The 12,093-nt window shown below is 36.4% G+C and overlaps 1 protein-coding gene across 4 annotated transcripts in view; it reads left to right on the top strand.

Moving 5' to 3' along the window:
• Nucleotides 1-12,093, top strand: part of SDCBP (syndecan binding protein) — a 38,615-nt gene that overhangs the window by 10,197 nt on the left and 16,325 nt on the right. For all 4 annotated transcript variants that reach the window (XM_077876872.1, XM_077876869.1, XM_077876871.1 and 1 more), the window contains one exon: nt 9,592-9,656. In XM_077876872.1, coding sequence (XP_077732998.1) covers nt 9,606-9,656 — 51 coding nt within the window. In that variant the 5' untranslated portion in view covers nt 9,592-9,605. The remainder of the gene's footprint in view (nt 1-9,591; nt 9,657-12,093) is intronic.

Below are 12,093 nucleotides of genomic sequence, written 5' to 3'. Positions count from 1 at the left end.
CTATGTCATTTACCTCACTTCATCTCATCATTGTATCTCTAATATCATCATAAGAAGGGCAGGTACAGTATAGTAAGATATTTAGAGAACACATTCATACAAGTTTCGCAGTATTTGTTTTATTGTTAGCTATTGTTATTAATTTCTTACTCTACCTAACTGTAACTTAAATTTTATCATATGTATATATGTGCAGGAAAAAGCATAATATATAGTTTCAGTACTATCCCTAATTTAGATATCCACTGGGGGGTCTTGGAATGTGTCCCCTTTGGATTAAGGGGACAGGTAGGACTTTACTTTAGATTACTTTCCTGATGTGCATTTGTTGTTTCTTGTGCTAATTTAACGTATTATTGAAGCTAATTAGTCTTCTATGTTTAAATAAGGGAATGGTTTGATGTGGTGTTCCTTTGAAAATAATTTATGGAACTAGAACATTCAAACCCATTGCTATTGAAGAGTTCCAGGAATATAGCATATAATGACGGCTATTTAAAGAAAAACTGTGTTCTAAGTCTTTTGCCTTACAGAATAGATACTTTGTTGATTTACTGTATCATACATTAAATTGAGACCCTGGAAAGAAGCTTAAGTTCTTGACAGAGCTGAAACTAAACTTGGCTTTTATTCCAACAGTATGTTTTTTAATTTTTTAAATTTTTAAAAATTAAGATGTAATAGATCTATAACATATTAGTTTTAAATATACATCTAAAAAAATCTCACAGAGACAAATGTCAAGAAACTTAGCATCCATATCTTTTTTCTAGGGATTGTTAGGCCTTATGTTCAAGTCTTTTAATACATTTTGAGTTGAATTTTGTGTATGGTGTAAGATAATGGTCCAGTTTCATTGTGTTGCATGTGTCTGTCCATTTTTCACAGCACTATTCATTAAAAAGACTGTCTTCATTGTATATTCTTGACAACTTTGTCATAAGTTAATTGACCGCATATATGTGGGTTTATTCCTGGATTCTTTTCTCTCCCATTGATCTGTGTGTCTGTTTTTATGCCAGTAGCATTCCCTTTTGATTACTGTAGCTTTGTAACGTAGTTTAAAATCTGGAAGTGTGATGCCTCCAGCATTGTTCTTTCAAGAGTGCTTTGGCTGTTTATAGAGTCTTTTGAGGTTCCATACAAATTTTAGGATTCTTTATTCTAGTTCTTTGAAAATGCTATTGGAGTTTTTGTAGAGATTGCATTAAATATGTAGATTGCTTTGGGAAGTATGGACATTTTAACAGTGTTAATTCTTCCAGTCCATGAACACAGACTATCTTTTCATTTATTTGTATTCAGTTTTTTTCAGCATTGTCTTATGGTTTCAGTTTATAGATCTTTCATCTCTTTGATTAAATTTATGCTTAAATATCTTATTCTTTATCATTAGATGCATTTGTGAATGGAATTATTTTAATTTTTTTGTTTTAGCTTATTAGGATGTAGAAGCACAGATGCTTTTGTACATTGATTTTTTTTTTTTTTTATCCTACAGTTCTACTGAGCTTGTTTATTAGTTCAAACAGTTTTCTTGGGATCCCTGGGTGGCGCAGCGGTTTAGTGCCTGCCTTTGGCCCAGGGCGTGATCCTGGAGACCTGGGATCGAATCCCACATCGGGCTCCCAGTGCATGGAGCCTGTTTCTCCCTCTGCCTATGTCTCTGCCTCTCTCTCTCTCTCTCTGTGACTATCATAAATAAATAAAAATAAAAAAAAACCAAACAGTTTTCTTGGTGGAGTTTTTAGGGTTTTCTATAGATAAAATATCACCCACATACAGGGACAGTTTCAGCTTTCCTCTTTTCCAATTTTGATGCCTTTTTTTTTTTTTCCTTGCCTACTTGCTCTGGGTAGAACTTCCAATCCTGTATTGAGTAAAAGTGGCAAGAGTGAGCATCCTTATCTCTACATTTTTATTCTTTTCTCCTTTTATATTTTTAATGTCACAATTTATATAATTTTTATCTTCTGTATTCCTCAGCAAGTTATTACACTTAAAGTTTTGTGTTGGGGATCGCTGGGTGGCTCAGCGGTTTAGAGCCTGCCTTTAGCCTAGGGTGTGATCCTGAAGTCCTGGGATCAAGTTCCACATCAGGCTCCCTGCATGGAGCCTGCTTCTCTCTCTGCCTATGTCTTTGCCTCCCCCCCTCCCGCCCCCATGTCTTTCATGAATAAATAAATAAAATCTTAAGAAATAAGTGTTTTGTTTTTTTTTTTAAGATTTTATTCATCCATCTGACAGAGTATGACAGTGGACAGAGGGAGAGGGAGAAGCGGGTTCCTCACACAGCAGGGAAGGCTGACGCAGGACTTGATCCTAGGACCCTGGATCATGACCCAAGCTGAAGGCAGACAAATAACCGACTGAGCCACCCAGGCACCCCTCTTGTACTTAAAGTTATTTTTATTTTTGTTTTTTAACATTCATACTAGCTTTGTAAGTGATTGCCTCTTTATGGAACTAGATTATTCTGAATTTTACAATATATTTATTTTTACCAGTGAGATTCGTATTTTCTTATGCTTTCCTAAAATTAGCTTCCTTTGGTTTCTTGTCATTCTCATCTAGCTTTCACTTGTCTGGAAAACTTATCTCTCCTTCAATTCTAAAGGACAATTTTACTGAGTAGAGTATACTTAGTGGCAGTTTTTTTCTTTGTATTATGCGACTTCTTCTGGGCTGCAAGGTTTCTGCTAAAAAGTGTGCGTAAAGTCTTATGGAGGTTCCTTTGTACATAACAAGTTGTACCGAACAAGCTTTTCCTGCTTTTAACATTCTTTCTCTCTTTTAACTTTCGACATTAGATTATAATGTGTTTTGATGTGGGTCTCTTTGGGTTCATTTTATTTGGAACTTTATGGACTTCCTGGACTTGGATATCTGTTTCCTTCTTCAATTTAGAGAATTTTTTTAGCCATTATTTTGTCAAATTTAAAATTTTTGCCCCTTTTCCTCTTCTTCCTTTGGGACCTTTATAATGAGGATGTTTGTTTACTTGATGTCCTGTTAGTCTCTTATGCTATCTTTGCTTTTGCTCTCCTTTCCTTTTCTTTTCTTTTCTTTCTTTCTTTCTTTTTTTTTTTTTGTTCTACTGCATTTAGTCTGTTCTTGAATCCTTCTATTGTATTTCTCAGTTAAATTATTGTATTTTTCAGTTCTGTGATATTTGCTTGGTATTTTCTTGTATTTTCTTTTGAAATTTTCACTTTTTTCATCATTTGTTCTCTGAGCCAAGTGAGCATATATATTGACTGCTATTTCGAACTATCAGGTGAATTGTTTATCTCCATATCACTAAGGTCTTTTACTCAGGTTTTATTTTGTTCTTACTTGAAATATTCCTTTGTTTCTTTATTTTACTTGACTTTCTATTGATTTCATTGATTAGATTAAGTCATCTCTCTGTCTTGAGTGACACACCTCACTTAAGAGATGAACTTCATCATCTGAGTTCTTGGTTGTCTCATACTTTTTTAATTGTCCAAACAGCCTACTTTATTCTTAGTTGCTCCCAGTAGTTGAAGGTGTGCCAAGATCTGTCAGTGTTCCAAAGGGGAGGATCTTAGTCAACGCTTAGATTCAGGGACCTCAGGCAGCAGCTTTTAATGTATGCAAAATACCTCTTTGAGGAAAGACTTCTGTCGGTCCATTCTGTGTTGTGCCCTAGGGTGATAGTTCACTTGGTTTTGTTTTGTTTTGTTTTGTTATAGTACTGTGGAACCTGTGAATACAGGCTTCCTCACTACCAAAGCCTGTTTATCCAGGGATGTGCCCTATGGGAAACATTTTGTGTGCCAGGCCTGTACACTAGCTTCTGTCTTGGAGACACCAAAGACTTGGTAGGGGGCAAAGGAGAGGCACCCACTGGCCTTCTCAGTCTTTGGAGAGTATTGTAGTCAGCTCTTAGATGTGTGTTTAATTAGAAGCCTATTCCTCAGGCTATAGCTATGAGGATAAGCTAATAGACTTCTTTCATAGAAAAACTGGAGGTGCATTTATTTCAGTCCGCTGTCTCTGTGTTGTGCCTTGGGGAAGATAGCCTGTTAACAACTGTTTCTGTTTCTTATAGTCTTATGGGATTGATGAATTTAAGCCTTACTGGCCACCAGAGCCAGGCAGTCAAGGAGTTATCTTTGGGCAGCAGCTACAAAAGCTAGAGTACCAGATGTGTTGTATTGCACTTTAAGATTACTGATTCTGCAGTCCCGAATTTTTATTATCCTATGATTTTTTTTTAACAGCTGGGATTAAACAAATACTATTTTAACTTAAACAATCACATGTCATTTTAAAAAAGACCAGTTTTCGTAGTTGGTTTTATTGAGGGAATGCGGTCAGCAACTCAGAAAATGATATGCATTGCCATTCCAGGTGATATTATCTGGAAAGCTTTACTAGTATGTTTCTTACCTCATTTGCCAGAGTATAGCATCTAAGAAGCAAATTAACTAGATGTTCCAAAATATAACATATGGTATTTGAGTTATGGAGGCTTTTAGTCTGCACATATGTAAAGACTCTAAGGAAGCTACCCTGACATTGCCCTGAGGATATGGGAGAGCCAAATAGGAAAGTTGATACTCAGAATAGTCAGGTATTTTTTTTATTTTTAGATGTTCTAAACAAACCCTGAAAGTGTTCCAAGCTCTGAGAAACATTTTAGTAGAAACTAATTTAGGGGTTATTTCCTAAGGCCTAGTGGTGCACTGGGTGCAGAGGTTTTTCATTACGCATGGAGAGAGTTTAGAATGGGCCAAACCTAGTCTAGGGGTAAGTGGAGACCAGTTCTTTCCAGGAATTAGACCAGTGAAACAAAGCTTTACAGTCAGGAATGTGCTCAAACTCTGGTAGAGTAGATGGCAAGATGTTTTGCCTACTAATTTCAGGGTCACTGGGATCTATACCTTATTATTGATTCTCAGTCAGCTGAAGGGGAGGCCTAGTAGCAAAATTCTGTAGTCAGTACAATAATAGTGTGTGAGAGGAGTTTTAAGTGAAAGTAAAATGCGAGTTCACATACTGATATAATAGAATTATTTTCACAATCCCTTTGAATCTCATTATTGGTCATTCTGAAATTCCAACCGTACTTGAAAGGATTTTTCAAAGGTAGTTTGGTAGTTCTTAAAAAAGGGCTAATTGTTTTTGACATTAGATCAAAGATGAACTCACTCCTACTTAATGGAACCCTTAAGAAAAATAATACAAGAATTTATTATTCTCCCAGAAAGCTTTTAACAGTTTGTATTCAAAGATGTAGACTGGAAAGATAAGAAAATTTGAACTTTTCAATGAATGTTTGAAAGATATCTTGTTTACTGCTGTTTTGGCAATATTGATCAAAATTTAGTAAATATTTGACTTGTTTTAGGATAAGGAATTATGCTAGGGAAATAAGAAATTAAAGGCCTTGATTTCAAGGACCAGAGAAACATAAACTTAGCTGTATAACAGGGAGAGTGAAACTGCTGATGTTAGAGAAACCTGTTAGGTTGAGGTCATCAAAGGTGTCCTCACAGAAGTAGCTCTTGACTGGGGTTTTGAAAGAGAAGTCCTCAAAAGGGATTTTGGGAAGAGGAAGCAGCTTTTGCAAAGATAGGGGGCACAGAAGCACTTGACCAGGATGGGAAGTAGCTGGGAAACAAAGGGTGGAGGGGAGGTGGGCGGGGGTGGGGGGGTGGGGTAACTGGGTGAGGGTCACTAAGGAGGGCGCTTGATGGGATGAGCACTGGATGTTATATGTTGGCAAATTGAATTTAAATTAAAAATTTAGGAAAAAAAAGAAATAGAAGGCTGTTGCAGCTAGAATGTTGTAATGTTTAGAAAGAAATTATGTGAAATGAAGCCACAAAAATAGTTTGTGAAGTAAAATCGTTGAGGAATCCTTCGTACCTTAGAAAAATAATGAGAGTTGATTAAGGTCACATACTTCGAACAATCCTGAAACTAAATTTTTTAAAAAGTGTAAGTTGTGATGATACTTTTTATTTAAAAAATGTCTGAAAAGCCCATTTCTTTTCTGGGATGGAGTTTGAATATTTGTATGAGCATGAAGTAATTTTTAGGAAATGAGTGACCTCAGGGTTGTTCAGACAACTTCAGTTAATATTTAAGGAAAAGCTTTATGAGGGAAATGTTTGAGAAAACTCACTGATTTTTGAAATTTACTCATCCAATTCACTTTTCATGAGGAAAAGGGGATCTTGTATGTGACCAGTGGCAGAAGTAAAAGTAGAAACCTAAAATAGAAATAGTACTACATTAAAAGCCAACATTTGGGGATCCCTGGGTGGCGCAGCGGTTTGGCGCCTGCCTTTGGCCCAGGGCGCGATCCTGGAGACCCCGGATCGAATCCCACATCAGGCTCCCGGTGCATGGAGCCTGTTTCTCCCTCTGCCTATGTCTCTGCCTCTCTCTCTCTCTCTCTGTGACTATCATAAATAAATAAAAATTAAAAAAAAATTAAAAAAAAAAGCCAACATTTGTTCCAGTGAATTTAAAATAATTTTATGATACTGATAAAATGGTTGGAAATGTAAATAAAACATGTTTACAGGGGGAAGCTTAATGATTTTTTGAGACACAGAAAGGTTACTGCATTTTGTTTCCCTGAATTAATGGAATTAAACCATTTCTTACTGTATTTTCTCACGAATTTGCATTTTATTCACATATGTAAGCCCTGTTTTCTCCTTAAAAACTGTATCAGGCCATTTTTTTTTTAAAAAAAGATTTTATTTATTTGAGAAAGAGGGGAGAGCACGAGCATGGATAAGAGGGAGAGGGGGGAGCAGACTCCTCACTGAGCAGGGAAGCCTGATGCAGGGCTTGATCCCAGGATCCCAGGATCATGACCTGAGCAAGATCATGACCTGAGTGGAAGGCAGACACTTAACCGCTTAACTGACTGAGCTGTCCAGGTGCCCCTGTATCAGGCCATTGTTTATTTGGCATTTTATTGGAGGTTCTAGCCCAGGAAAATTAGGCAAGAAAGAAAGAAGGGAAGGAGGGAAGAGCAGACAAAGGATTTGAATTGATATTTTTCCAAAGATATACAAATGGACAATAAGCAAATGAAATAATGCTGAACATCATTGATTATTAGAGAAGTACAAATCAAAACTACAGTGGGATGCTATTTCACATCTACTAGGATGGCTGTAATAAAAAAGACAATAGCAAGTATGGCAAAGATACAGAGAAATTAGAACTCTCCCTTATATGTTGCTGATGGGAATGTAAAATGGTACAGTCACTTTGGAAACCAGTTGGCATTTTTTCAAAAAGTAAAATAGTTACCATGTGACCCAGCAACTCTACTCTTAGTTATAAACCAAGAGAATTAAATATATATATGTCTACACAAACACTGGTTGTAAATGTTCATTAGCGTCATTAGTAGCATTATTCATGATAGTCAAAGGCTGTAAAAATCCAAAATGTTACTGACTGATCAGTGGGTACCCAAAATTTAGCAAGTCCGTATAGTCGGATGTTATTCCGTCATAAAAAGGGGTGAAGTATTGGTATGCACTATAGCATGGATGAATTTTGAAAGCATTATACTAGGTGAAAAAGAGACACAAAAGTCCACATATACTGTAATTCCAGATTAAATGTTCAGAATAGGCAAATCAAGAAGCAGAAAAATTTTTAGTTGCCTGGACTTGGAGGGAGGGGAGAATGGATAGGCATAGAGTTTTTTTTTTTTTTTTTTGGAGGGGGGCAGTGATGGAAATGTTCTAATACCAGATGGTAGGGATGAGTGCACAACTGTAGATATATTAAAACTGAAGAATTGTATACTCTAAAACTGTGAGTTTTATGGTATGTGAAGTGAAGTATATACATTTTTTAAAAGATTTATTTATTTTGGAGTGCACGAGTGGGAGGAGCAGAGGGAGAAGGAAAGAGAATCTCAAGCAGGCTCTGCACTGAATGTGGAACTGGATGTAGGGCTCGATCTCATGACCCTGAGTCATGACCTGGGCCAAAACCAAGAGTTGGCTGCTTAACTGACTGTGCCACCCAGGTGCCCCCAAAGTACATAGATTTCTTAAAAAGTGGTGTTATTCAGCATCCAGCTAAGAGACAGAAACTATAGTAACTTGAACAGTGAAAGTTCAATGTACAGAATTATTAACCTGAACATGAACCGGAATTGGTTGGTAAAAAGTAAAGAGAACTTTAATGAATATAGGACAGATTTAATAAGTATCTACTAACCCCTGGGCTGAGTTAGAGTACCCCAGGAAGAGACTGCCCTCTTCTGTGCCTGAAAGCCAGGCCTTGTTGGAGAGTGCAGCTGTTGGTCAGTGGATGGTGAAGTTGGTTTTCAAAACTAGTTTACTGGAAAGTCTCCCTTTGGAGTGCTGGTGGAGGTCAGCTACAGGAAGGGTGCTGCACCTTGGAACTTGGTGCACATGAGAGGAGTGTTAGGGAAAGCTACTTATGGGGAGATGCCTTGCAGGTGGCACCATGCTAGTAAACTGCTCAACAGATGTGGGGGTCAGTGTTGGTTCTGTGCACGGCAGGAGTTGAGTGCTTAAAAAGCTGTTTTCTGCCAGGAGCAAGATGCTAGAGAAGCAGGTACTGCAGCAGCCTACCTGGAGTGGTATCCCAGAACCTTTAAGGAAAAACCTTTTCTCCTCCAGTGTATCTCCAGCTCCTTGCACTGACGAAGCGCAACCTCATGCTAGCTGGCCACAAAGCAGTATTTAAGGGGACTGGCTCCATTTGCAGAGCCCCCAGTAATGTGTGGATTTGGGAGGTGGGAGGTAATACATTGATAGCCAGCTCAAGAACCTCTGACATACCCTATGCCAATTAGAGATAAATTCTATTTTGTTGGGTTTAAAGGAAGTACCAGATCTCATAGTTATGACTAAACAAAATTTTCAAGTACATAGCCTTGTAATACTTTGAGAACTTTGTTGTAAATTTTTACAAAAAGCAATTTATGGTTGCTAAAAAACATTGAGCAGTATAGAAATGTTTAAAATGTAAAAATTTCTCTTATTCCTCAGTCCCTTAATATCTGTATCATTTGTCTCCTAAAATTAAAACTATTCCTAACGATTGCTGTTAAAAGTTATTTTTTCTAAGTACATATATAATAATAGATGTGTGCATACATATATACGTATATATATATATTCCCTCTCCCCCCCCCCCCCCCCCAGTGATAGAGATTTCATAGATAATTGTATAGGACCTCTTCTAGGTTTTTGTTTGGATATAGTCTTTTTTCATTTGCAAGCACTTGTGTAAGCTAGGGTAAGTCAGATAACCATTCTCTTTGATTTTTTTAAACTTTTGAAATGAAGGGACTTTTACTTGAAGGGAAATTTAAAATCTGCAGTGGATATAGTTTGATAGTAGTAACGGAGGATGAAGTAGTTTAGTAACCAGTAATCAGTTTTTAGTGTAGGCTAGATGTTCATATTTTTCCATGTGTTCTACAATTTAAATGTTTCTTATTGTGTTAAAAATTTACATATGTTTATATATATTGCTGGTTTATGTATACTATTTAAATTTCAATGAAATTTGAAAGTTACAGAAATTTGTTTGTTTTTTCTTTAGAAAAATCTGCAAAAATGTCTCTCTACCCATCTCTTGAAGACCTGAAGGTAGACAAAGTTCTTCAGGTATGTCTAAGTTGTTTATGTGCTTTTCTTTAATATATACATTGTCACACATTCTACTTATAGGTGAAGTGAAGCAAAAAACTTAAATAGTGGATGTATTCATTTTTACATTAAACTTTTCAGTTTATTAATTGCAGACTAAAAAGTTATTAATTGCAGACTGAAAAGTTACAGAAAAGCTACCAATTCTTTTTCATTTCACTATGAATTAATAGATATGGGATATTATTACTTTAAAACTGGACTTAAACTCAAGATAGCTTGATTTTAAGACTCAAGTTTAAATTAAATACCATATATTTATGTTGGTAAAATACACTTCAACTTTTTAGATGCTCATAATTTTATTTAAAATTAGTATGTAGTTCTTTGGATCTTCAGATAGGACCTATCTTTAAAAATAATTCTTTGCCTTTACTGAGAAATTAAAAATTATAAAAATGGTGAATGCTATTAGAAGTAATATAAAGCACAATGAAAGTGATTTCCTTTAAGTGGCAGACATTTCATGTGAATATCCTCTAAATGTCTGAGTGTTAGAGATTATAGTATTTCTAATTTTATGAAGTCAAAAACTTTTTGTAGTTCTTCAAGGAAGTATTAGCTTTCAAGATAGATGCTTCTGCTTAAGAAAGTTTGAAATAGGGGTCAAGTCTTGCTGTTTTGTAAGTTTTTATTCTTTTTAGCTGGGGATAATTTGTAGTACTTCAAAGCTTCTTATTTTGAGGATCCTTTTACTTGAGGCCTTGGCCAGTTTACTCTAAATGAAAATCAATTATAAATTTGTGAGAAGTCTTTATTTTTTTTAAGGATTTTATTTATTAGAGAGAGAGAGAACGAGATAGTGATAGAGAGCTCAAGGAGGGAGGAGAGGGAGAAGTAGGCTCCCCGCTGAGCAGGGAGGCTGATATGGGATCCCAGGATCCTGGGATCAGGACCTGAGCCAAAGGCAGTCAATTAATGGACTGAGACATGCAGGCGCCCCTAAACTTGTGAGCAATCTAGACTTAAGCAACATCAAGTATAAAAGTGTCTTTTAGGCTAAATTGGCCTTTTTAAGGTATAAACCCCCAGCAATAATAGGGGCAGTTGTATGGTTGGAATTGTTACCTTGTAGCAGTGATTGGGTAAACATGTTCATCAACACATATTTTCCATCATAAATCCACTGAGAACATTAAAATGTGGTTTGTAAAACCTGAAATCTGTTCAGCTGCTAAAGGCTTTGAAGCTTCAATTTTTAGAGATTTGTCATCTTAAATGCTCTATTCTTTCTTCAGTATTTTGTCAGTATTTTTCTTATGGCATTTTTATTTCTGCAAAGTTCATCCTAACAAGAATACTTTGTTTTTAAAAAGCTTTTATCTGAAATACGTAGCCTTCAAGAATAACAAGACATTAATATGACATCAGAGCAGTGAGTGATAAGGATCTGCAGACAAATCTAAAAGAATGACTAATCTGTTTTTGTTCTTTATTGGTTTTTTTTATATATATTTTTTTAATTTATTTTATTTTATTTTATTTATGATAGTCACAGAGAGAGAGATAGAGAGAGAGGCAGAGACATAGGCAGAGGGGAGAAGCAGGCTCCATGCACGGGGAGCCCGATGTGGGATTCGATCCCTGGTCTCCAGGATCGCGCCCTGGGCCAAAGGCAGGCGCCAAACCGCTGCGCCACCCAGGGATCCCCTCTTTATTGGTTTTTATAAAATTGAATTCTAATCATAGTTGACTTTGACAGAAATTTTTGGTTTTTAAAACTTAAAAGAGAAAGTTGATTTTTTTTTTAAGATTTTTATTCATTCATGAGAAATGCAGAGAGAGGCAAAGACATAGGCAGAGGGAGAAGCCGGCTCCCTGTTTGATACGGGACTCAATCCCAGGACCCCAGGATTTGACCACAACCAAAGGCAGACGCTCAACCACTGAGCCACTCAGGTGCCCCAGGAGAGTTGATTTTGACATATGTTTGGAAAATAAAGAGAGCTACAAACACAACATACTGACCTCTTTAAGGAGAAGCAAGTTATATAGATGTTCTGAGCAGGAAGTTTTAGCTGCTTGGAGATGTAACCATGAATAAGGAGGGAGAAACATCAGTTTTTATTCTTTTGGTGTTTGAAAATATTCTTCCTCAGCACTATACTCTTGGGCTGGTTTTTCTTGTTGTTGTTTCATTTTAGGTTTATTTTTGTTCTTGAGGTGTCCCTGCACAGGTAGCATTTATTTTCTAATCTTCTGACCTTGTACACGACAGCAAAGCTAAATTGCAGCAGTGAATTGGCAGCTCCTATATTTTATAAACTACTTTACAAAAGCTGTTGCTTTTAGCATCATAAAATCCCTGAATCTCTCTCTATTGTGAATCCTTCACATAAACCTGTGGTGGTTACACCTATATAAAATAAGCTTTTAGAAACAGTGTTGTAACAGA

The sequence above is a fragment of the Canis aureus genome, chromosome 28 (assembly GCF_053574225.1).
Source record: "Canis aureus isolate CA01 chromosome 28, VMU_Caureus_v.1.0, whole genome shotgun sequence".
NCBI classification, from domain to species: domain Eukaryota; kingdom Metazoa; phylum Chordata; class Mammalia; order Carnivora; family Canidae; genus Canis; species Canis aureus.
This window is presented reverse-complemented; position numbering and strand designations above follow the sequence as displayed.